Raw genomic sequence first — 26,386 nt, 5'->3', positions numbered from 1 at the left:
GCACCAGGGAGCACAGGCCAGAGAGACCTGAGTTGCTAAGTTTATGTTAACTCCTGATTAAGAGGATTTAATTAGCTACTTTATTGGCAAAATGGAAATAAAATTGAATACAAGAATTTTAAGATGAAAAGTTTCATACATACTGTAGACATGGTTTTGTTCAGAAAAACAGTTATTGTTGAGGAAGTCTGAAGGGCATTCTGCTCTGCAGCTGGTCCTTGAGAATTCATGGAATTTTTAATGATGACAAAGAGTAGTTTGGTTAAAATAAATTCACTGATCTATTGATTGAAAGAGGAGTGAAACATGTCGAGAAAAAGTGAAGTTGCATTGAAGAAGGAACACAAAACTTTGGCTGATTGATCCTGATCAGAGATACGGTGCTCTATTACCATGAGGACAGCGTGCAGAGGAAAGCTGTCTTCTTCCTCCCACCCAAAAACTTACTCAAACCATAAAACCTGTTCTTTGCAATTCTTAGCATTTCTTTATCCTTTAAAATAGTATCCATACTTCACACAATATTCTGGGACATTATAAATGGCCCATGTGCAAAATTATAGAACTTAAAGTAATTTTTAGTATTATTTTACAGAAAAAGAGTTGTTTTTCTCCAGATTGAAAACTCACCACATTTTAGACTACATTACAATCTTGTATTCAGATAAAAGACACATATACCAAAGCTATGGACATGAACCTTTTTTATTAACAGATACTTCTTTTATTATAAGACAACTTCAAGGAGCCAAGTAAACAGTCAAAATTATTGTATACACTAAAGTCAATTAAGGCTTTTCTCCAAACACCATTTTTTCTCCAGCTTACTATATGACTTATCTGGCAGTTTCTCGATTTGCTCATGGATAAACATAATATTTAAGTACTAAGAACTTTTACCATAACAAATATCTAATTCCAGAATGGATCAAGAACTGTCGTTAGTAGACATTTCACTTTTAAACTGCAATAATAAAACTGTTAAGTATCAAGTAGCTTGTTCCTTAAAAGTACGATGAGAAGAAATGGTCCTTACTGTAATAAACAGTCACAGATTCTTGTTTCTATTGATTCTAGAATAAGAATTCACACCAGATATTTGCTAATTAGAAGCAAATCAATGCAATCCTTACTACTATTACCACATTTACACTGGTTTGGGTTTTTTTGTTGTTCAAACACAAATAGTGGGTTTTATTGCTCCCAAAGCCATATGTGACTATTAAAAAGTCATGATTGATGGATCTGATGTCTTTGGTTGGTCACTCTGAAGGTGGGTTGGTGTCAAGATACTTTCAGCAGTCTTCATAAAGGATTTCATCTACTTGGACATCATTTTCTGTCACAGGCACTGATTCACAAATCTGTTCCCTAAAAGCCAAGGCAATTGTGTAAGGCTTTCCACTGGGATGTTTCATACATCTTTCAAGATAGGTATCATAATATCCTTTCCCTCTTCCCAATCTGTTGCCTTTTTTGTCAAACCCAAGGCCTGGCATGAAGACAAGGTCAAGACCCCCTGTAGAAAAATGAAATAAAGATTAGTGGATGCACTGTGGATTTCCTGATGGCTTGACTACATCCAAAAAACTTCAGACATTTGCAAAAATACAAGCTTTGTTTTTTGCAAAATGCTTCCCCCTCTTTGATCAGATGAAAAATACTTTGAATACTAAACCTGTAAATTTACATTTTCATCTTATCAACTGCATACTAGATCAGCCGCAAAGTAATTAGACCTTGAAAAGCTAGAAGGAAAAAAACCTACCTTATAACAAATTTATTTTATCATTTTAACCCCACACTTCCAGATACTAATGATTATGACTCAAAATCCAGGCAGAGATTGAACTCAGGGAAATTAAATGCAGGGGGAATCAGAAAATCAAACGAACTTCACCATCAGACACAAAAATAGAAGAGGAAAAAAGAAAAGAAGTCGTACAGAGACAGAGAGAACATCTTCTTGACACAACTGTAAGATGTCATGAACCTTCTCTCCACCTCCCAAAATCAAAGAGCCTTGAATACAGTATATTCTGAAAGTGGGTATTTGCCCTCTTATATCAAGACCAAGATTTGAAGACTTGTCTCTTCATGATGTCAGGTTCCTCTTCTCCCAAAGGACTTTCTTCCTGAGCCTCCAGCAATTTTCACTGTTGCTCCAGCATCACACACATGCATTCTGCTTGCCCGCCCTGAATATCCCTCCTTCTGGAGGGACGTATGGGCTCCCGAAGACTCTTCCGAGATTGCACTTGATTGGAACTCAAAATCAGTTAAAAAACTGAAACAAGCTGCATAAGCTGCTAATCATCTGGACAAAACAGACCCGACCAGCTGGTGAAACCCTGACAAAAGACCCCAGCAACCAGCTCCAGATAAACAGGCAAGATCAGCTAAGCCCTTTTTTCTTGCTTTGTTCATACTCTGTGAACGGATGTGGGTCGGCATCATGCCAGGTAGCCAGCTACAACTTACACTCAGCTGCCCACTTGTTTCAGGAGTTGATTCACATCACTGCCAGGTAGGCAAAGGAAACTGTCTGCCACGCTGAGTGAACGCCGGGCATGGAGGCAGCCAGCGTGCAGATTCCCATTACTTATGCAAGGCTTGTTCATTTAGTGTGAGAAGTCTGCAAGGACATCCTCTAAACAAATGAGCTTGGCTGGCCTGGAACTGACCGCTGAACCCAGGAACATCCCACTTACTAGTTTCACAACGCAAAGAAAGTCTTTCATTACTTGCTGCTGTAGCAGACAGACACTTAAGGAGAGAAGGGCAGGAACAGTAGTGGAAAGCCAGTGCAGACTAAAACACAGCTGACACGAGTCTGGAAAGAAAGCAAATACTGCATCTCAGTCCACTGCTTCTTCCTTCTTACAGCAACGGTACTTAGCCTTGAGCAGCGCTTCTATAACTAGCTTCTGCTCCTTCATCGGAGCTAGGATGTGTCAGGTATTTTTCTGCTTTTCCTATGTCCAAATCTACTCTCTCCTGCCATGTTGGATTGAGCTGCTCTCACTACATCTAGCCGAGGAATGATGCTCAGCATTCAAGGAGATGTGTGGGAGCATGTACCGGAAGAACCAGAGCTAAGCAGAATTTTTCAGTTTCCAGGGAATCCCATCTGAGATCACTTATCAAGTCCAAACTCAGCCTGGAAGAGCATGTTAAAAATTCACATAAGACCAACTCATTTGCACACACTTCCCAGGCTCCTGGAGATTTCCTTCCACTGTTCATCATTCAGAGAAGAGTCACTGACGTGAACACCCATCCATCATGACCCGATGACTTAATTAGAACATAGATATAAAATATGCAAGGCAACACAGTGTGAGATGCTTAGAGAAGATCAATCTTGTAAATGTGGCATCATACAGTCAAGAAGAGTGGTTTTTTTAAAGAGGTCAGGGGAGTAAGAGGAGGCAATTAGCCAAAGGGCAGACCACAGAACATTACTGGTTGAAATAAAAGGGAGTCTGAGTGTTTTACCACACTGCAGTCAACTTCTGACTCATAGGACAGACAAATGGCAAACCAAAAGGAAAAGAGGCATGAAGGCAGAAGTATGGTTTCACCTGAAAAGAGATGCCATTTCTATGGTATCACCACGTACATCATGTTGGATGTACCATGCCTCATCTCCGCAGTTTGCAAGTAAAAATACGTATTTGCCAATTGTCAGGCCTATGGACTAGAACCTAGAAACCGGGTGGTCATGGTCAGTAGCATGGTCAGTAATAGATTCTGCAGGTCAAATCCTCCCCAAGTTACTCTTGTGCTCACTACTTGTCCTCTCCATGATTTGCCTTACACTGGCTTTGCATGGGTATTCACATGACCCAAGAACCGATATGCACCCAACATTAACGATGCACAGAAAGAAACACACTCTGCCTTACACTTTTTTTAGCTGTTTTCACTTTGTGTGACTCTCATGGCAAAAAGAAGGAAACATTTGCAGTTGCTAGTGTTGGCAGGTAAGAATGCACATAAGGGGCAAATCTGCAAAGTAAAAAGGTGCCATTTCTCCTTACGTCTGTATCACAGACAGGAAGAAGACAAGTCAGGGAAGCACTAAGGAAAGAGGGAATTGGCAGGAACAGTGCAGGGAAGAAAGATATTTTCTATGTAGTTTAACTGATAGCACAGGGCACACTTGAGTGAATTTAGATGTATTAAAAGCACTGCATTTTCCTCTGGGTACTCTGGAGAAACAGTCTGTTTTAATGAGTCAGCTCCTCTATAATCATGGATTTTTTATGCTGAATAACTCAAAACAAGCTTGTGCAAATCTCAATATGAAAAATGATGCTTTAAATACCGTAATAGTTACCCTTATATTTTTCTTCCACTGGAGCACTGAGATACTGAATGCCTTCGCTCTGACTCACAACACTGTCTGATATCCATGCAACTCACTGCACAAGATTTAAGTAAAATGCCAAGCAAGACTTTTGGTAGAAAAATGACACAGCTACCCTGCAAGGAGCCCGAGGGCAGTTCAAGCAGCATTAGTCCCAAATCCTACCCCGGGATCTAGAATGAATGGCAGAGAGCTGCAGGGATAAAACGCTTCCCCACCACATAACTTGGGGAGCAACAAAACCTCTTGCGGTGCCTGCGGCAGCGCGGGGGAAGAGCTGTCACAGGATGAGAGGTGACACACAGATGAGACCAAGATTGCAGACACATGAGATTACTATCAGCAGGGAGCGTACATCAACAGACGACAGGTGAGGGTAAGAACATCCTACCCCTCTTGGCATGGGGCCCTCATGCTCCTGGGCCCTTCCAGCCCTGCAGGACCACTGGTTGCAACTTAGCATGCATTGCAGGCTTGCTCCTTTCTCACATTCTACTACCCTTGCTCCCACAGACCGCTGTGTGAAATGGCATCCTTGTCCCTGAGAAGACAGAGCAGGTACTCGAGCATCAAACACCACATCAGTTTTTAGTGCCTCATAAAAATTGCTAAGGGAGGTCTCACATTCACCACCTACTTCCATCCCTCTCCTTGTAACGTCCACTGTCCCCCACATGTCTGTAGTTGTTAACTGGTGGTTCTTGGATCCCTGAAGGTCCTGCAACTACATGCCAGGAGCCCAGGAAAGCAGACACACAGTCAAGAGGATTTTGCCATAGGTAATCCGTGCTTCTCCTGGAATACTTGCATGTGGTCTGCAAATCGCTAAAGGCTGAAAACACTGTCTCAACCACAATGTATTGCTCCAGCTTCTATGTAGAGAATATCAATGCTTCTTATACACTTTAATTAAGCTCCTGGATATCCCAGTAAGGTTAGCAATTATGATGACAGTCACCTAATACTCACTGTATCTATGACATGAGCTCTTGTGGCCACAGCCCCTTCAACTGTGTAGTACCATGCGTGAAATAATATACCCTGACTTATCTATGAATGTGGGCATACAGCCATGCTGACACGGCCACACAGGTTTCATTTATACTGCTAAATACAGCAGAGCCAGAAAACAAATTGATTTACAGGATCACAGGTGGTCAATACTGTTGAATCGTCAGCACACTGCCCGGCACTGCCAGTCCAACTGACACCCATGCCTGCTCCAGGGGACAAGATTCCCATGGACAGTAAAGACAAAAGAGTGCAGGTCTGGCTCCATCCACCCTGTGCAGTCCTCCTACACCAACAAAACTGGTTTTGCTCCTCCAGACACAGACACAGGCTTTCCTGCCACATGCCAGAATATGAAACACAAATCCTCAGACTGATGCTGCAAAAATACTGCTGTGACGGTGTGCCATAAGGCCCCATATTATTAAAGATACTACAAACTGGGGAAAAGATTAAAAAAACCAGTATTGCCTTAGGGCCACAGAGATACCATATGAGACAAAAAAAGAAGAGACAGGCCAAGTTCTGTGTAGTGTGGACAGGACTAGTCTGTGCCACTTAGCCCTGTTATCTAGCAGTGTAGATACGGTCATAGCTTCAGAACCTGCCATGTGGGTGTAGGCGCACACTCCATTTGCACTGACTTGTATGTACACGTACCTTATGTCACGGAGGAGTGAAATGACTTGCCCAAGGACTCAGGAAATGTGTGGCAAAACTACATGCAAAAGGCAGATGTGCAAGCTGTGCGTCCCCTGACTTAACCAGCAGACCAAAACATTAGCATCCCCTCTCTGGTGTTTTAAATAGGAATACATGGTTTCGCTTCCTCTAGGCAGCTGTGGTGAATCTCCTCAGTTCGGCAGTGCATTTCTCATTACCCTTCATGATGGTATCAGGTTTGATTTGTTCCCCAGGGAAGGATTTTCTCCTTGCACCTCATTACCTCTCTTCTCCTTAATCTGATGTTCCTATTTGAAATGCCAGCCGGCATTTTCAGAAGTGTTCTTGACAATGGTTAATTATAGAAGAGTCATCAAACTGCATAGATGCAGGTCATGTAAAGACCACTGGGGACTTGTCCTGCCCTCAGAAGAAGCAGCCAGCATGGCCCCTCTCCTCCCAGGTTTTAAGGGGTTCCACCAGCCCACTGCCACCTGCCATGTGGGGTCATTCATCTCCCCCTGCACAGCTAGACGGTCCCAATGGAAGATGAAACTGAAGTACTCTGTCATCCCACCTTCTCAACCCTCACTACCGCTTGCTTTGTGGACACAGCAAAGCACCTAGGACCCAGCAAGGTGAGGGCTAGGACTCTTTTGATCCTTGCCTCCGAAGCACTCACAAGAGGGCGAGGCAGAGGCCGAGCTGCAGCAACTCCTGCGTCCCTGTAAAGAATGGTAATGTGCTCAATAAAAATCATGCTCACAGCACAGACGTCTTCTGAGCTCAAGTCTACAAGAGGTTGACAGCAACCAGCTCTGTATGCCACCGCTGCTGCTCCTCACAGCAGGAGCTGTGCAGATCGAGCTTCTCCCTGAAGCACCGAAGTTTGGGCATCGTTTACTCCATCGCCACAGCCTGGTACCTTGGGCAAGAACAAGCTTTTCAGCGGTTGGGTTTTCTCCACGCACAGCTCGCTCCGCGGTGGTAGTCAGGGACTCCCCCTGCTTTGCTCAGATGTAAATGATTACATAAGGCGCAGGGCCAGAAGAACCAGGACAAGAATAGCTTTCTGTTTAAAGGAAAGGAGTGTTTATGGTGTTATACACGCCATAAACAATGTCAGATCAGTCTACACAAAACCTCTGCGGAGCTGAAAAATATTTGAAAGCTGTTAATTTACAAGGAGTGAAAACTTACTTTGGTCCTTTTCTGATCCAGCAAGGACCACAATGGAGAAAAAACCCAAACCCTTTTGCAGGAAAACCTTACTTTTGTGAATGAAAAGGGTGCAGTAACCATCTGCTGCCTCTGTACCTGCTACCCCAGCACAGAAGAAAAAAAAAACTAACCCATTCACTAGATCCTAACGTTTTAAGTATCAGCCTTGGTGACATGCGGGGTATGAGCCCATGAGTTGGAATAACTCAGATAGTTCTAATTAACGGGAGTGTTACTGTAACTTTAACTACTGTCAGCATCAGCATAGTTAGGCCTCTTGGGTAGGTGTTAGCTTCTTAACATATACTCTATAGGGCACAGATCATCATCTTGTTCTGTATTTACACAGCGCCTAACACTGTGGTCTGGGTTAATCACCAGTCCTCGGGGAAAACAACTCCACAGAAGTAAATATTTCAATTATGCTGCAGCAAAACAAATCCCTTCCCCTTTATGACTAGTGCTAAGCCTTCTCCCTAGAATGCCCCGGGTGCCCCTCACACCGCTACTGAGGTTGCTTACAGCTTGGTATTTCCTTCCAGACAAAAGTTTTCTGCTCTTTGGAAAAAACCTGCCCTTAGTTTCAAACTTGCCCTTGGTTTCTCTGCCATTACACACTTGCCTTGGTATAAGGTCAAAACGGGAAATGCTAGATCTGTTCACTACAGGCCTAATCCAGACCTTACCGGGGTGCGTGGTTCCTGGAAGGGCTGGGATTGCTTCCAGAGGAAACCAACTCCTTATCTCGACTAAGCCCCGGAGAAGCCGGATATTGTTATATCCCCAATCAAATGAGCAAGGAGACAAAAACATTACCCTTTGCTGCAAATGATAAGCATTTGAAAAAAAGTCATTCATCCAAAACCAACGATGCTGACTTCTTCCAGTAACATAGGGGATCGCAGACATAAACACTTACATTGCTTAACTTTGCTCCAGTCAGTCTGCTACAATGTAAATACAATCCCTTAAACAGAAAGAAAACTATTATCCGATAATTCCTATTTGCTCACATGATACAGCCTTTGAAAATCAGTATCAGAAGCTCAGCATGAATCCTCATCTCATCGGAAACCTAAGTTACAATGCAAAGGATCCGATCCTCAGTAACTGTAAATCAGCGTTGCTCCACTGACTCCCCTCTGCACCAACCTTGGGAACTACATGGAAAAATATCCCAAATTACTGACACAACTTTGAGAAAAATCAATTCTTTTCTCTTGTAAATATTTGTTGTTGGTTGGTCATAAACAACTCTCCTCTAGCGCTTTTCTATAGTGCTCACTCTGTAGTCTCCAAACAGTTACCTAACAGGACTAAAAGTTGTGTTTCATATTAGATTGAAAAACCAGCTCATTTTAAACCGCAGTCGGTAGCTTTTCCTCCAGGTGTTTCCCCTGTGCGCACACCTTTAATTGTGCAGTACCACAGCACTTCAGCAGGACTCACTGTTTTCTAACTATTCATAGACATGTGTTGCTTCAGAAGAAAAGCCAGAGAGATGCTCGCTTTGTATCTAGCACGCACCCATGGGGTCTATCCACAGTCTCCTGTTACAGGTCACACCGTGAGGTCCTCAAGGCTAATCTCACCCCATCCAGGGAGAAATGCTTTTAACACAAGAGACAATCCTTTGCTTTATCTTCATTCCTATTTGTGTATGGGAATTGCTGGCACCAGGAAGGTTTTGTGTCCTTTTGCCTTCTAAAAATCTTTTTACCCACATCCATGCACACCCGTAACCCACTGCTCTACCTTTTACATACATACAGATGCCAAGCAGACTACCTCCTCTGCAATCCATGCACACCAGGTAATTGGTCCACTAGCATGACTGAGACAGCTTCTATTATTACTTCAATAAAATATTTTGCAGAAAATAGAACCATCAGCAGAATCTACAAACAAGGACTGAGCAACTCAGTGTTCATCTGTCTACTCATCCATGTCAGTGCTTTGTGTCAGCATGAAACATTGGTCTCCACAGTTCACACTTGCCCTTCTGAACTACAGCATAATAAAATATTTATACTTCTCCCTGAGAAGCTACATGATAGCCATCAGTCATACAGGTTTAAATCAACAGAGTGGCAGCCACTCTCCTGTTATTAAACCTGCAAAACACACTAATAAAGCCATTTGATCAGCTCCTGTGCTACTAAGCTGCTATGAAGCAAACATCCTCCTATTTTGAATTCATTTAAAACAAAATCTTATCAATTTAGTGCCAATGCATTTTGAAAGGTGAAGTGCACCACACAGCATCAGCTGTGGTATGTCAGCCCTGCACAAACCAACCTATCCTGCTCCACAAATAAATATCCTTTCTTGTGTCATCAGAGAAGCTACTGTATAAGGCTGACACTTGTGTTCAAATTATCACTGGTTTCACCATGTGGGAAGACTGTGCAAGGCTATAACCATCACACTCATTTCCCCTGAGGTTTAACTTACAGTCAGCTGAAGTCTAGTCTCATTTTCAGAATTTGCCAAATGTCTACCTAAAAGAAAATCTGAACAAGTACTTTTCTATTTCACTATTATTCATCAAGTCCGTGTAAGCCCTGTAAATAAACCATAATCACTCAATGCCACCTACAAAAATGTCTGGTTTTGCAAATTCGGAGTAAAGGAAATAATCGCTTAGAAATGCTTTAGTTATCAGTTGGTGAAAAATTACTTATCTGCTCCTGATATTCAGATATGTGAGCAGAGTTAGAACAGTATGATTGGGAAAACATGGGCAACGAAAGATGTTTGGTTCAAAGGCTTGCACCTTGGTTCTCCTGTGATTTTAAACTGCCAAAACACTCTGAAACAAGATGTACCAAGAAGCAATTCTGAAGAGAGGACAAATGGCATTAGAGCCACTTTACAGCACATCAACACATCTTGTTAAATCAGCAAATGCTGACTGCAAATCTGCTCCTTTAGAGAAACTCACAAGGCATTGGTGCTTGAGCTGTTTATGTCATGATTGTCAAAACACTGCTGCAGCCTAAAATACAAGGATCTTTGTGTATCTTTATGTGTTTTTATGTGACATTCTTTAAGATCTTATCAGCTACACTTCCCATAGTGTTTATCTGAGCACTTACTTAAATACTTCCACTTGATACATGTGCATGTGCGCTACTTCATTTCTTCACTCTTGGTCCTCTTTTGCATGCTGCCGTCTGGATTTTTTAAAATCAAAATATGACAGAAGTGAATCATTTGGGGATTTTTTCAATACATCATGCACCACTATCAATATTTCCAATGCCCTTTGACTCACTCTGCAGATAGCCTATGGTAAAATATGCAGAATTGCTTGTGAAATATAAATGGTTAAGACATCAACTTCTTTATCCGTGCATAACCCTGACTCCTGTGAGGAGTTACACCACTTGATGGGAACATTAGGCATGCTTACAGCCAGGGTTTATTGAACATGTAGAGTCATCTGGTTTAGAGGTCATGGCACCTTCACTGTTAGTGTCAAACATGTTAACATCACAACAGCTGAGAAATCCTGCTTCTTCCATCACAAGATTTTCCTTTATCTTTTTAAGCTTGCACAGCTTAAAAAACCTGACTATCCCTGCAATGCTCCAGCTCCCTCCAACCCCTGATTTTTTGGAGACATTAGGCTGGAGCACTTGTTCTCCTCTGTGTGCGAGTACAATGCCTGGATGATATTTTAATTATAGGAAAACAGCCTAAATGACACCAATGCTCCATAGTATATCTATGGAATACTGACACCTGCCGGCAAAGGGCTTCATGTCACTCCTGGACGGGAATTTGCCCTCCATCTACGCCCCAAATGCTGATCCCCATCTCATATGCGCAAAAGCCAGCATAAGCAAGAACAGAGACCAGTTACAATGCCAAACATAAAGACCAAGAGCTATCCTTACACTGTAAAACAGCAGCATGAGTCTCCTGCTCCCTGAAAGCCAGTGGCTCTCGGCCAGGTCCAAGGAATTTCCCACTGTACAGGGGAAATCACAGTGTATTCTGAATCTCAGCAAAGACAGGGGGATTGACCGTGCCAGGAAGACAATTCTGTTGTAGCTGGAAAAGTGATGACCTGATTTAATAGCCTGCTAAGCTGGCAGAAAAACCAATCCTAGGAAAAAGAAAGAAAAAAAAGTAGTAATTTTCTGCCAGATTCATGAGCTGAATCTGCTCAGCAGTGAGTACCGGAGATGGCACCAGGGTTGGGAGGACAAGGGGAGCACAGAGCTGGAAGCAAGAAAAAAGGCATCAGGAATGCCCCTTCTGGCACCAGCCAGGTGCGAGCAGGGCTCAGCTGTCTCACCAAACCCCATCGTCAATCCACATTACTCTACACAAGTGGGCAGCAGGAAAAAGCTTCCTCTCCTGTTCTCCAGATTGTCCAGATCATGCGCACAAAAGCACTGAGACAAGTTTGGTGTCAGCTCTTCCTTTCCAAAAATGAAAATAAAGGGAGACAAAAACATCTGTCTGGATTAGTTACTGCAGTCAGAGATACCTGCATGTTTGCATTTCCCCTGTATGAGTTTGTTGTACAGACTTCATGCCGCACTCCAGAAATGAACCTAACCTCTTACTTGCTTTTGAGAGACTCCTGTCTCTAGGAAACAGTATGAAGAAAATAATAATGCTACTGTTCACACTCACTGTAGCAAAATTAGCCCTCTTTGAAACAAAACACTTGAGAGTCACTTGCAGTGAATTTAAAGCCCTTGCCTGTGTTGCTTTCACTTCTCTTTAAACTTTAATTGATTACAGCAGAAGTAACATTTTTAGTTGTTTTGCTGAGTGCAAGGAGAATGTTTTCTGCAAGAAGGCAAACATGGATGTGACACTTAAGATGATTACAAGGAAAAGCACTCTTTTTAAGCCTTAATGAACTTTATGAAAGCAAAAGCCTGTGGTGTTCCACAGATCTCAGCCCTCCAGGTTCATTGCAGGATACACTGGCACAGGAGCTATTAAAATTAGACCACACAGTGTTCATGGTTTAGTCTGCTCCAAGGAAATTCAGGACATAAGGACACCAAAGGGCATTACAAAGTGATGCCACATAAACCCATCAACTTCTGCATTTCAAAGCATTTTTTCAAAAGCCTTTCAAGGAAAGATACTCTTTGTAATCATGCCATACCTGCTTCTGAACAGAAGCACCGGGAGAATCTCAGCTACAAGTGTCTGTATTCACCTAGCAAATTTGGTGCTGATTGTTTTTAAGCTGTTTCAGAGAGTTGTGGAAGCTGGTGCAGACATCAAGGGGAAGGGCAGAGACACCAGCTGCAGGGGAAAGAGATTCCAGTGCCAGGGATGGAGTACCACATCTTTCAGCTGAAGGATGCGATGCAGAAAAACCCTAAGGGAAACAGTTGCTCTCACAGCTGGGTCCAATACCTTAAATATTTTGTTTCCAAGCAAATATTTTCCCAGCTCTACCTGTTACCGAACATGCTACACAGAATAATGTAAAATTATTTTATGGATCTTTAATACTGGAACAGGCATTTTTGTAATGATGTGTCATTGTGGGATACCTGTGTGGAAACCAGTTAAAAAGATCTGCCCAGTGAGCTGATTTGAAAAGCAGTATTATGGTATATACGGAAAAAAATAACTTCTACAGTGCCATTACATATATTTCACAGTATTTCTTTACCTGCATATAAAATGTTCTCTCAGGCATCTTTTCTCCAAAATAACATCAGAGAAATTGCAAAGGTTGAAAGAGCAATGGCTGGAACTCTTATAGATCTAGAAAAGCTTCTATATAAGAATAAGAAAACAGACAAAGTTTGATAGAAAAGAATTACAGTTGAAATAATACAGGTTTAAATAAACAATAAACAATGAATAATAAAAAGAAAGTAAATCAAACCTCCTTATTTACTTCTCATCATAGAAGAATGAGGTATCACTTGAACTGAAAGCAGCAAATTTAAAATGAATACAAGGAACATAATATTCCACATAGTGTTAAGAACATAATATAATATTAACATAATAAGAAACATAATATTTCACATTACAACTAACTAACCAGTACAACTCACAGCTGTCAGAAGGCCGTGGAGCCAAGGGCTTAATACAAATAAAATTAGACGCTTAGAGGAATGCTCCGAATGCCCACAGGTAAAGAAAAACCAGAACCTGTTTGTAAGGGGATAAGCCAGGGACTGCAGCTGCAGAGGTAGGAAGAAATTTCAGCTATTGCTACATAGCTACAAGTTGTGAGATTTCCGGACTCTTGTAAAACACATGATGCTGGATTGTATGTCCGGTGCTCTGATCCCGCACTGCGAGAGGGGAAGCATCCTCCCTCCACAAGAAGACTCATCACCAGAATGTTAATGCCTTGCTTGCACTGAATTCGTTCTCCTTGTGCATATCAAAATACTATGGCTCATTGTCTCCAAGCAGAAGTTCATGGCAAACTTTAAATAATTTAATTAAAAAATAAATTACACTAAGAGCTAAGCCTCGATTTTCAATTTTGTTTTGTGCCATGCTCTCAGGTTTTCTTTTTTATGACCAGTGTAAAAAGATTTTAAATTATAATCTATCCCTTGACATGTATTGTACTGTAAGTTTTAATCAAGTCTCCCAGAGGAAAAGAAAATCTAATAGTACCCTCAATCACTTTACAATCTTGTTTGGGGTATTTTTTTGGTTTTTTTTCTTGAGCAGTAATATTTAACATCTCTGCTTTTCACATACCCATATTTCACTTATTCCAGATACATTCCAATCTGCATATATCTTATTTAAATATTCACAGTTACCCCTGAGCATTATTTACTACACGTCGTCTTTCAGAATGATTAGCATCATTTGGTATGGTCCCATTACGCCTTCATGTACAGCCGTACAACATCTAATGGAGCTGAAGTAGCATATTAGACCTTCCCTGTGCTTCAAGACATAGCATTTTCTCCTCACACCGTTTTTTATTTCTAAACTCTAATGTGTCTCATATTTCAAAATCCTCCCATTTCTGGTGCATCTTTTTTTTGGGGGGGAAAGGGGGGAGGTCCAACCCATTATCTTTTTTTACGTCCCGTTTTATTTCGCAGCTGTAAGTTAAACCTATTCCTCTTAAGACTGTATTGCCATCACTTCAATCACACTTCTAAAGAACTGTGCTAAAATTTGGAATAACTAAGAATACTGATGGCATCACGAGGCCATCAGTCCTGGCAGCAAATGCAGCCTCTCTGAATGTATGAATAAATAGCAGGAGTTTAAAGACAGGTGAAAAAGAGCTTCTGCGGACTAAAATGTTTCTGCAGGGCAGATCTCAATGGCAAAGTTTAAAATAGGGCTAATGGTCACTCAGGAATAATTTCAAACTACTTGAGGTTGCGTGGAACCGTAGCCAGTATTTTCCTTGCAAGAGGGTCACACTTCCCAGCATAAATAGCCCTCATAAACCAAATACAATCCCCACAGGTAAGCTGTCCCTGTCTGTTTCTACTACCAGCATGTTACTGTAATTTATGCAACAGCAAGTCTCAAAGTGTTCTGGAAGTTATTAAGGGCAGAAAGCTGTAACTGCCCACACCTCAAAAGCCAACATCCAAAGGGTCATGTGAAAATGAAGCAGCAAGAAGTTGCTGCTAGACATATGTTGGTATTTCCTCACTTTGTCTGAAATTCAGATCTTTCCTTATTATTAATAATAACTATACTGTCATTTAAAGCACAGACTATCTAGTTAACATTTCACTAATTATCTTGAAGGTACAACACAAATATTGTGATTGGTAGGCCACCAAACTTTCCAGTACTGAAAATGCCGGATGTCTCCAAATGAAATTACAAAATACAAGTCCAGTTCTTAATACACCCATTTCCGGGAGCAAAAATACATTATGCTTTAGTAGAGTAGTAGCCGATTATTCAGCATTCCCCATTACATAGAAGATGCTATATTTTTAAGTGCTGACATTTTTCAGCCTGGGTATTTATGCCAAACTGAGGGGGAGGGTTATGCTTCTTTTATTTCAGGCAAAATGGTTTACCGGTTTCTAAGAAAAAAGCTAGCAAAAAACGACAGGGAAAGCTCTGTTGCTCCATGCTTTGAGGCGAGAACCTGAAATCTTGCTCGTAGTAGCCTCTGTGTCAATGACGTGGCTTTAGCCCCGTTCAGGTCCGTGTGAGCTGGGCTTACACAATGTTGTAAATGTCTGAAAACCTGCCATTGGCACAGGCTTAGGGAAGACGTGTCAGGGTGAGCGCTGGGCCTCTCGGAAGATGCCACCCTCTCTGTACTGCTGCTGGAGTCACAGCGGAATGGGTGGCCTCACGACTTTCTCTAGGACCCAGTGCCAGTTTACGGGGGACGTTCCCTCCATCCTTGGGGACATTCCAACCCCACACACGTTGTACTGATACGGCCACATGCTAAAATTGATCCACTCATCTGGGTCAAAAAAATCCCAACCAAAACAGGGTGGAGGAGAGGAGGAAAATACCCTTCATCCAGAGCAGCAAGCTGATTCAGCTTACCATGGAGAGACAGGAATATGCTGAAAACACGATGCGGGAAAACTCCTTAAGCCAGCATTGCTGCAAGAAAAGCACACAGAGCTGCAGGCTCAGCTCCTCCTGCAAGCCTTGCTCCCAACCACGAGGACTCGGAAGGACTTTCATTTCGGTGGCTGCTCCTAGTCCCACTGACTGGGGCAAGACTGGGAACTGAAACATGGAAGGAAATGAGGACTGAAGTTTCACTAAAATTTTTTTTGGTGTGCCACCGGTTTATGCAACCCCTCATCACCAGCCTCCTACCAGCCCTACAGTTGCATCAGCCCAAATCTATGTAGTGGCCCTGTCTGAGAGAAGAGCCTTTTATTGGTGCTGGGTTACTTCTAACCAAGACTGGTCTCCCAGTATAGCTCCCAATGTGGCTGCAGGGGCATCTGCGCTGGCACAGGAGAGGAGGGGTGGGAACCAAGAGGAGGAGAGAGGGCAGCAGCTTTTTTAATCAGGCACTGCCCAAAAGACACAATCACAAAATGATGCCTTTTATACTGTTTAGTACAAAAGTACTGTCTAAGAGAGAAGGAGTTTTTCTAAGCCAATGAAAGAGAAAGAAACCCGCACACTGGGGAAGGAAATGAGTAAATTGGGACGGGGAATCTTGTACGTGTGGAAGCAGTCAAGTGAAAGAAGACAAAGCACATGGTCTCCTCCTCCCTTTTGGCAGGGGCGAGCTATTTATGTTGGCCCAGCTGCCCCAGAAATGACAGGCTAGGACTGAGAGCAGCAGGAAGTGGGGAATATGGTCAGAAAGGCCAGAGAAGGACACGTGGAGAGGGAGATTCAAATAGGCTTGGCAAAGAGCAGAAGGATGGAGAGGGGCACTACGGTGGCAGAGAAATTAAAGCTTGGAAAGGGGGTCTAGCCCAACAAGAAGACAAGCCTGGGAAATTATCATTTTGGTGGGAACAGAGAAGAAACCATAAGGTTTGGAAAAACAAGCAGAAGAGTCTCTGTTCACTGGGGGCAGCTCCTCTGCACAGCCCAGGCTGGAACCAGGATCCTGAGCCTCTGCTGCTCCTCCACCAGCAATTACCAGTTAATATGTTTAAGTCATTGAATGCTGTAGTGATGAAGAGCCCATACAGAAATGAAGACCTCTGTCTCCACACCAGGGTTTGAATAATGCAGGGTAAAAAAGACCTCCAGATCTAACTTGAACAACAGGGAGAAAACAAATGACTGAATGCATACTCGTTAGCGGCATTCATGAAGAGCAAGCAGTGTTCATCTTTTGCATCTTTGAAAGAGCCCAGATCATTGCATCTGGGTTCATCTTTGAATGAGCCCAAATCCAACGGGCAAGGACTACGTAATAATCTATTTAAAGACCAGGGAAGAATTTACACAGATAAAAAGGCTGAATTAAGTTTGTACACATAATCCCATTTCTTCCATTTCACAGGAGAGCACCTCACAACCCATTAGAGTAAGCAGATTCAGAGCCACAACTTCTAATTACTCTTCATTTTTCAGCCCAAGAAAAATATCTAGGCCAAAACCCCTCTCCCCATCACCCAGGTGAATGTTTTAAAAGTTGTCTGTAATCTACTGTACACCTTCAACTACTAGTCAGTAGTTCAGTTCAGTTATGAACTTTTAAGCATAATATTTGCTCAGGTCCAAGACTTCCAGCTGAGATCCCTCAGTCCAAGGTTGGCCACCTGCCTTCTTTCAAAGAAGCCACCTCCAAGAATTTTACCATATGGAGATACTCAACCCAGCCAATTTTTTTGAGTCCCAGTAAGAATAATTTCTTTTTTGAGAAATAAGTTAGCTTTTCACCCATAGTTCTCAGAGTAGGTTTAAGTAATAATAAATAACATTACAAATGAGGAAACCCATGTCCAGCCCGCTGAATCACACCGCCTCCCTAAACCACACTTAAGTTAGAGCTGCTGGGGAAGTGTCCTTTAAATTTCTGTAGGAGTCATGTTAAAAAGCAAACAGGGAGCATAGTTTTATCTGATTTACTCCTTCCAAAGTTGTGCAAGGTATCAACACTCCTGTAAACAATTACTGCAAGCCGCCTGAACTTTCACCAAAAATACTACCTTGGGCAAAACCCGATACAGTGCACCTTTATATTTCTGATGGGCAAAGGCACAAATGGGAATTGGTACCGATTAAGAAAACGTACCACTGTCTTGCTCCAAAAGTTGTCTAAATCTTTCGGCAGGTATAGCTGGAAATGAACCAAGTCATGCACCTACATATACCCCTACTCCAAACAAAATATCTGAACTTCTTCCACCTTTGCTCTTTCTGTTACTGTGTCCATTTAGCCTAAAGAAAGCAACTTTTTGTATGACAACTACTGTCACCCATGCATAGTAGATGACAGACTTTCTGCTACCAAAACTGCAATGGTCTTTGTTTATGCCAACAAGGTGTAATGTGGTGTACTGCCAAGAATAAAATGGGTAAACCCTCATCCAACAAAAAAAGAACCACCTCCAAAATGAGGGCTTCATGTCTATTCAGCGCAACCTCTGAGTGCTACCAAAGACTGGGAAACTCCACGCAAAAATTCTACCTAGTCTTATATTTGAGCTATTCTTCACAACAACCATGCCTATAAAAAGGAAGAAAGTTTTAAGGACAGTGTGAATTTAAGCTTTTTGTCATGCAAAATGAATACACTCAGAAGTGATATGACTTATTTATGTACCTGCAGGATATTTCTTGGAAATTACATAGCAACTTATGCCAGCAATGGGAACATTACTAATATAACACCATGTTATCTCCTTGTAACAATGTAAATGCCTCAGATCACCACAGTATTTGATAACATCACAGAGATAAATGTTTCATCCATGCATAATTCCAATAATGGAGGATGCATGCAGTAGCAAGGCAATTTGCATTCCTGCAAATGTACCAAAGTTCAAAAAATATAATAACTGACACAAAAAAAATACAGCAAAAGGAATTTAAAGGCACACTGAGGTGCAGTGTGTGTCTCTGTGGGGACAAATGGGAGTCTGATTATGCAATAGTGAAAAAACCTAAACTTACTCTCTAGTCTACAAAAGGAGCAAGGTCTGACTTCCAATCCAAACCAAATGATTCCTAAGTACAAACAGACTAAAATGGAGCTTCAAGCTGGAGAAGTCTGACATGGACATACACCAGTTGTTACAACCGCCGGTTGTGGCTCTCTTGGCATTGCTCTCTGCCCATAACCACACCCTGGTACAGAGAACGAAACAGCAGCTCCAGAACTAGCCAGGTACCAAAGCTTGCTCCTGCCTTCCCCGATCTTCACCACCTGGCACCTGGGCCATTCCCAACCAGTACATCCCAGTGCACTCTACACCAGGTAGTCCGTGCTTCCATCATACTTAAAATTGTTGTGTTTACTCTGTGATCTCTGCAACAGAAATGTTCAATTCAATTAACAGCAGCTCATCAGTAGTACAAAAGCTTGTCCCAAGTGTCTGAACTAAGCTCAGTCAACAGAACCCTGGATATTTTAAGAGCTACCTTCAAAAGCCCCTAAATCCCACCGATACACACAATTTTTTGACAAAAATTAGGAAAACAAGTAACAGTGCTAATTACTAAATGTAAAGAAGCTGGTTGTATGAAGCAGTGAAATCCCTTGCTAGCTAAAATGCGGACACAGGAAGGATTCTGAGTTAGGAAAGAGGTAGAGATCAAAAATAAAAGAGAAACAAACACAGTGAAAATGTTGGTAAATGGAGACTGTATTTGAGCTAATGCTCCCAGCATTAATTGCCTACAGGACGGTCTTCTGGGAAAGTACACTGGCATCCCAAAGCAAATACAAAACACAGTTCAATCAAACAGAGTCATATAAATGTTATGTTCATTTGTCAAGCATTAAAAAGCTGGTAAGGCTGTGAGGTGTAGAAGCTGGCTGGCTGGTGAATTTCCACCTAGAGAAAATTTTCCCAGACTGAGGTTTCAAGCATGAGTTCAACATGAGTTTTCCATTAATAACATTAAACACTTCTGCAGATGTTTCAGGAAGATATTAATGTGTTTACAAAAAGAACGCAAATAATGAATGCAGACACAGAAAAAGTAAGTTTGTTTACAAGTTTGTACAAGTTGGGGAATTTTAGGTTAAGAAAGAGAGAGGTTATTTTGGGACCAAAACACATGTGCCACTAGCTAGATCTAAACAAACTTTTAACTTTTCAACCCCTATGAAGAATCCAGTGTCTGAGATGGCATTATAAGATCAAAATAAAAATGTGATGGAATAATAATGGAAAAGACTTCGCAATATTCATCCAAGACTACAAAAAAGTCCTCTTATTTTCAGTCTAAGGTCTCAGTCTGGAGAACTGTTCTGCATGGGCAGGCTCCACATCAGCACCGTGATTCATCCATGCAATAGAATTTGTAGGATCAAAGATTTCAGAAAATTCTCGTGTCAGCCTACAGGCATCACCTGAAAAGTTCCCTACCTTTCAGGCAGTGGAAACTAAAGTTCTCAGATTGCATCCTAAAACTGTGTATACCCCATGACTTTCGATGGTAGCCCAAGCCACTCCTGGCAAGCCCCTGTCTCCTTCATGAGCCTCTGTTATGCTTGCCAAGACTGCGTTGGGGATTTCCATGAACCAGACCAAGAAGTTGATTTATCTGGAGGGCTGCGTCTCCTTTAGCTGGATCAACTGTGCAGTCTTGTTCCTGCCCTGCTGGCGTATCACCGGGGTGGCACAGGGTAGAGAAAAACAGGCAAAAGAAAGGAGCATCTGCTTACATCAACATAAGCACCTCTACAACATATAAAACCAAAGTGCAAAATTTCATTTCACTCTTCCTATCAGATTATTTTCTACCGGCCTCCAGGGTACTCCTGCTCAACAAGCCCACAATGTAGGAATAAAATACTCACCACCAGCAAGAGCCTCCTCTCTTGCACTGTCATCATCACTAGGCTGAAGAATATTCCAGGATGTCAAAGTAAGTGAAGAAATGTCTTCAGCTGATGATAACTTCAGCATGTCCATGTGATTGCTGTGAGGCATGTAACGTGGGATGAAACACTCTTTGCCTTGCTTAAAAATGTCTTCAATGATTTCTTCTGTCTGGATTTCATCTGGCATGCTCAGAAAGATCGCAATTCTTTTCGATTCTTGGTACTTGGGATGGCCAATCACCTACATGGGAAATTGATGTAATCAGTTGATGCAAAGTTTACAAAAAGATCGACTTACTTTATTTTAATTAAACACACTACTGGAGAAAAATATCCATTGAAAAGGGGAGAGATACAAACTACCACACATCATAAAGAGAATAAACTGACTTTGTTTCCTACTCCAACATTTTTATCACCAGCAAAATCAAAATAGGCAAATATTTGCACCCATTGTAACACAGGTTTGGGCCAGCAAAAAACAATTTTGAAGGCAATCTCCTGATCCTTTAAATATTTGTGACATATAGTGCAGGCATCCTCAAATGCCCAGCATCACTGGAGAAAGATACTGCAGGTCAGAACTGCCAGCTTATGCAATACATGAGGTTTTTGCATGCCTTTTCATCCATCCTTTTTACATGCTGCATCTCTCATCCGGGCCTAGGTAGAATGAGAAGTGCATCAATGATAATAACTCAAAAGAAAATTAGCATCAGAGCAGACGACTGCAGAGCACAAAGTCTTCCAAGACTAGGTTCCTCTTTCTTTTTTTAACCTGAAACGCCTTCCCTCCAGCAAGTTTAGATACATGAGTTCAAACATCACCTGCTTCTAATAGGTGCTCTTATTACTGCACGTTTTTCAGAGCTTGAAGGAAAGATGCCTTTTTTTGACTCTCTGTGCTGGGCTTATAAAAGACTGAATATAGGAAGGAAAATAAAAAACGCTTACATGGTGAAAAAGTGTTTGCAGATTCATACCTCACTATGTCTCTGCCCCATTCCAGATTGAACTCCACATGAAAATTTGAGAGGAGGTTTTTAAAAGCTTGTTTTCTCGTTCTCTAGGACCTCGCATATTTTGTTACTTAGATCTGGACAAAACAAATACAAATCCTGCTCATTTAAATGTGATTTATTTTTATTCTACACATTTGCAAAAATCTGTCAAAAATATCAGACAATTGACAAACCATGCTTATCTATGGAAAAGAGAGCACCAAATCCTCTGCTCTGTGTTTGTGTAACTGCAGGGTAACTGGCTCTTCTGAACTTTGGCCTTTGCCCTGGCCCTGTTTTTGGGAGATAAACGCCCCTATTTGAGTTGAGATACGGTTCTCACTCCTTTTCTTTTCTTTCCAGCACAGCAGTTAAAAGCCCAGGTGAAATATTCAGAAGATGGATATATTTTTGCAAGGCAAAAAAAAAAAGAAAAAAAAAAGGCAGCAGCACTCCGGACTAAATTGTGGTAATTTGTTGCTTGGCTATAGAAACTGTATTTTACTTCCCTTTGTAATTTGCCCAACCTTACACATGGATTTTTCCAACTAGGTGATTAAGCTCTTAAACAAAAGCATTTCCATGGTAGCTTTTGTTTGAAAGAACAGACTATTTAGTCAAATTGCAGACTCCAGACAATGCCTGTGATTCCTGTTGTTGAGGGCCTCCAGAGCTGAACCTTCTTGGGTTCGGAGAAAAGAGAAACTGAGACACGAAACTCTCCTCTTTCAAAGTGGTGCTGTGTGCTGTGGGCACCACACAGGTCCAATCTGCTCCGATGTGTCCAGTAACACATCAATTATGCTGTATAGAAAAAATGAGGTTGAAGATGTAAAACCACATGCTAGCAGGCAGACACAATTTTGGATGTTTTCAGAACTGTGAAGATGAAGCTGCTATGACTCGGAGCAGTTTCTCAGAAGAGTGAAAAATTTTCCACACTTAACAAATATTACCTGCCCCTTCACCAGCTGATGGCTGTTTTTGCAGAATCAGAGCATGCAAACAGCATGACTTTAATCATGAACATAAACATTAAAAAAGAATAATCATCCAGAAGCTAATTAAATACTAGTAGCTAGGTCAGCCTGTGAAGCAATTTCACTTTGAATTTAAAGATCCTTTTGAGATGAGATTTTACAACTAAAAATATTGTTCAGGTGTTATAAAATAACCTACTCACTTTTATTAGCTGCAAGCACTAATATATGTTATAAAGCTACATTTTCAGCCTTATATTGTTTCACATTTTTTCTCAGCATTTTCAAAAATGTCATGTCTGCTGTATCACCCTCCCATAAGGAAGCTGACCCTCATTTCTGCCACTTGCCCAATGCCACTCTGTCTCAAGCAAGCTCGGGATTTTCAATTTGTGTCAGATTATTAAAACGGCAAGATAACATTGATTTATATGTCGTATTTCCCGATGACTTCTTTTAAGCAAAACAAAAGCTGTATCTTTTAGTGTACTCTCACTAGCAGAAATGAGTGGTCTGTTGCTGAGTTCATCAGCTGCAGTTAGGCAAAGGCTGAGGGCTCCTAAAAATTCAGTACCACATGGGATAGGTGCTTATAAAGTTGGCAGAGGCCTCTGCATTTCTGAAGAGGATGCATGCCAGTATTTTCTAAAAATTGAGAGATTTCAGTCTAGGATGTGTGATGACTAAAATCTATTATCGTGATAGTAGGACATTACATATATTTTTAAAAAAGCATTCCCAATTAAAAAAAGCTTACGTGAGTTCCAGTTAAACTTGCTATGACCTAAAGTTTCTGTGCTGCCACATCCCATCCATGAAGTGGCTACACATTAGTATTAAATGAAGTCTATAAAATGATTTGAAATCCTCTGGCAGGAAAATAACAATATAAACGTAGATCATCTAGAAGTACCCACTGGTGCTGCAAAAAAAGGAGGACTGAGCTCTATTATATGCAGTGACTGCAAAATAAAATTTTATTGTGTTTATTAAAATGATAAAATACATCTATATAAAAATTTCATAATCCAAACGCAAACAGGACATTTCAAAAGTACATGCTGTTATTGTGCTGTGCTGTGCTACCAGTTAGGTAAACCCTGCTTGATATCTTTTAAAGTATAAAAATTGTATTAGAAATAAAATTGCATGGAAGAAATACCACTGAAAAATACGTAAGGGAAAGGACAGCCAGTGTAACAAGAGGCCAAATCCAGACAGTTGCTAAATTTTTATACGTACTCCTAGGAGCTGGCCACAAAGCTAGCCCGATGTGAAACATTTGAGACAGAAGCCCACTATAAGCCCCTGAGAAACTCCGCTGCTCTGGGGTTTGTGGCAGAGTTTGCCTCCAGCTTCACTAACACCCCATGCTTTAACTTGATGACGGCTGTCACTGCTCTTTGCAGTCGCCGACGTTAATTACGAGCGATGAGGGGGGAAGGCAGGGGCCGAGGCGGAGCTCTCCGCCCCCAGCTCGGCGCACAGGCCCGGGAAGGCCGCGCAGCCGGCGGGTCCCCTGAGTCACCGCTTCGCTCCCCAGCGGGGCCTGGAAAGTCCCCGGCGGGCTTCCCCGCGCCGGGCCGGGGACGGGCCCGGCTCCTCGGCCCTCCCCCCGCCCCCGGGCCCGCTCTTCCTGGAAGCCGCCGCGCGGCGGCAGGGCCGTGGCCCGCACCCACCTTGCCGCTCAGCAGGCGGGACTGGCGCCGCTTCTCCGCCGCGCTCAGCGCCCGCAGCCGCTGCCGCAGCTCCCCTCGCAGCGCCCGCTTAGCGGCCCGCAGCGCCGCCGCCATCTCGCCGCCCTCCCGCGGCGGCCCCATGCGCCGAGTCAGCCGGGCCGCAGCGCCGGCCTCGCCCTCGCGGGCCCCGGGGGCGGTGGCGGCGCTGACGGGCAGGGCTCCCGGGGCCGGAGCCTCAGGGTCAGCCGGCCGCAGGGTCGCTGCTGTGAGGGCTGCGTGGCCGCCATCTCCGCTCGGCCTCGGCCACTGCCACCTGTGACGGTGCTGGAGGGCCAGCCCGCGCCCTGCCAACCCCCTGGCACGGCCCATCTTTATTTTTTTTTGTCTGGCGTAGATTACGAAGAATTTCCCCTTTCCCAATTCTATTGTAGAAAGGGAAATTACATTTCGGCAGGGTATTTTACCACTGTCTACCAAGCAGTTTCCTACCGCTGCGGCACCGGTGGGCCTGGGCGGCGAGGGGGGCCTGGTGAACGCAAGCAGACAGGCGCTGGGGCACGGGTGCGCACTGGGGACTCCATCGGCCTCACAGCCCTGGCGCTGCGCCCACGGGGAAGGCGTGCTAGCCTGCGTAGCCGTGTCCAAAGGGAGACGCTGGAGGCTTCCTTTTGGCACATTTAATGATCCAGCCCACCTTTAAGTGCAGAAAGGGACATTTCTATAGGAGAGTACTTGTTTTCATAGATCTGTTGTATGTGGTATTTGGTGACATCTCAATTTAGCTCCTGTGCGCATTGATAAAGTCATAAGCTGTCCCGCTCCGCAGCTCTTTGACCTCATCTTCTGCTCTAGAAACAGTGTTGTGTTGTCCTGTGTATTGCCTGATGGCTGTAAGGATCCCTTAAACCGCAGTGGCCTGGGACCTGGGACACTACTCAAACAGTGTCATGTATAGATGACTTCATGACAGTTAACAACGCATATCTACACTATTTTGTAAGACTTGGCTAATAGCCCTGTTGTTTTCAGTCATTTTATTATGTTTAGAATCTGGGTGGTATATCTCATCACTGCTTTTCTTGCTCTTAAATGCAGAGCAAATGGAGGTTTTGTCCTGGTGAAGGTAATCTGGAGCCCACTGGACCATTAATGATCCAGGCTGCTTTTGTTTAAACCCAGGCCTTTCCATGAAGGCAAGTTCTAAAATTATTGCATCACCTAGATTTTTAAAAGGCTAGGTTAATTCAAAAATTGTACTCTCCAGTATAAAATAGGTTACTAGATTAGTGTAGAAGGAAGTGAACGTGGTATTAATAGGCTGGTGTTAGCCACTACAATATGCACTTACAATAGTGCCCAAAAAGGAGCTAAGTAAGAATTACTGCTCTTATCATGAAGGCTTAGACTGCAAATAAATAAATATATGTCAACATATGTTTTAAAATGTCATTTCTGACAGGAACTTGCATAGCTGTTCTGGGGGTGGGCATTTTCCTTTAGCAGCCCCCTGCCCTCAGGAAGCTGCCATCTCTTCTTCAACAGCAGCAAAGTTTATCTCAGAAGTCCTGCTATACATGCTAAATAATCTTTGTTTTCATTGGGGTGGGAGAGGGAGCAATACAGGTTCTAGCAAATGTTAACATCTGTTTGTGTTCTGTAGTTAAACCCACCAAGTTAGAGCACGGAATCATAGAAGAACCCGGGTTGGAAGGGACCTCAGAAGATCATCTGGTCCAACCTTTCATGGGAAAGGGAGCATACGTGACACTATCTAGCACTCTTTTCAGTCGCATCTTGAAAACCTCCAGCCATGGGGACTCTACCATGTCTCTGGGGAGGTTGTTCCAGTAAATGATTGTTCTTACTGTAAAAAATTTTTTACGCCGAGATGAAAGGTGGAGAACCCATTACCAGAAGGAGGCTGGTTTTATTCTCCTGGTATCATAAAGCCTTGATTGTCTAGAGCATTTGTCTCCAAGAATAATGCTGTTGTGTGCCACAGGCCCACTGCTGCCTCAGTT

General features: G+C 42.6%; 1 protein-coding gene across 1 annotated transcript; it reads right to left on the bottom strand.

The window, feature by feature from the left end:
- Positions 1-1,124: 1,124 nt before the first annotated feature.
- Positions 1,125-24,506, bottom strand: MTHFS (methenyltetrahydrofolate synthetase). The gene is made up of 3 exons (XM_059824080.1): positions 24,366-24,506; positions 20,682-20,946; positions 1,125-1,519 (listed from the first exon to the last, which is right to left on the bottom strand). The coding sequence occupies exons 1-3, from the start codon at positions 24,504-24,506 to the stop codon at positions 1,296-1,298; spliced, it is 630 nt and encodes a 209-aa protein (XP_059680063.1). The 3' UTR covers positions 1,125-1,295.
- Positions 24,507-26,386: the final 1,880 nt, after the last annotated feature.

This window comes from Gavia stellata, chromosome 13 (genome assembly GCF_030936135.1).
Source record: "Gavia stellata isolate bGavSte3 chromosome 13, bGavSte3.hap2, whole genome shotgun sequence".
Lineage (NCBI taxonomy): Eukaryota > Metazoa > Chordata > Aves > Gaviiformes > Gaviidae > Gavia > Gavia stellata.
The sequence above is the reverse complement of the archived record's forward strand: the minus strand, read 5'-3'. Positions and strand labels throughout refer to the sequence as shown.

Coding starts and splice junctions, on each gene's coding strand:
- MTHFS (XM_059824080.1), bottom strand. CDS start 24,506: ATGGGGCCGCCGCGGGAGGGCGGCGAGATGGCGGCGGCGCTGCGGGCC. Junction 20,947..24,365: donor CCCGCCTGCTGAGCGGCAAG/GTGGGTGCGGGC, acceptor TTTCCCATGTAG/GTGATTGGCCATCCCAAGTA. Junction 1,520..20,681: donor AGAGGAGGCTCTTGCTGGTG/GTGAGTATTTTA, acceptor ATTTTTCTACAG/GGGGTCTTGACCTTGTCTTC.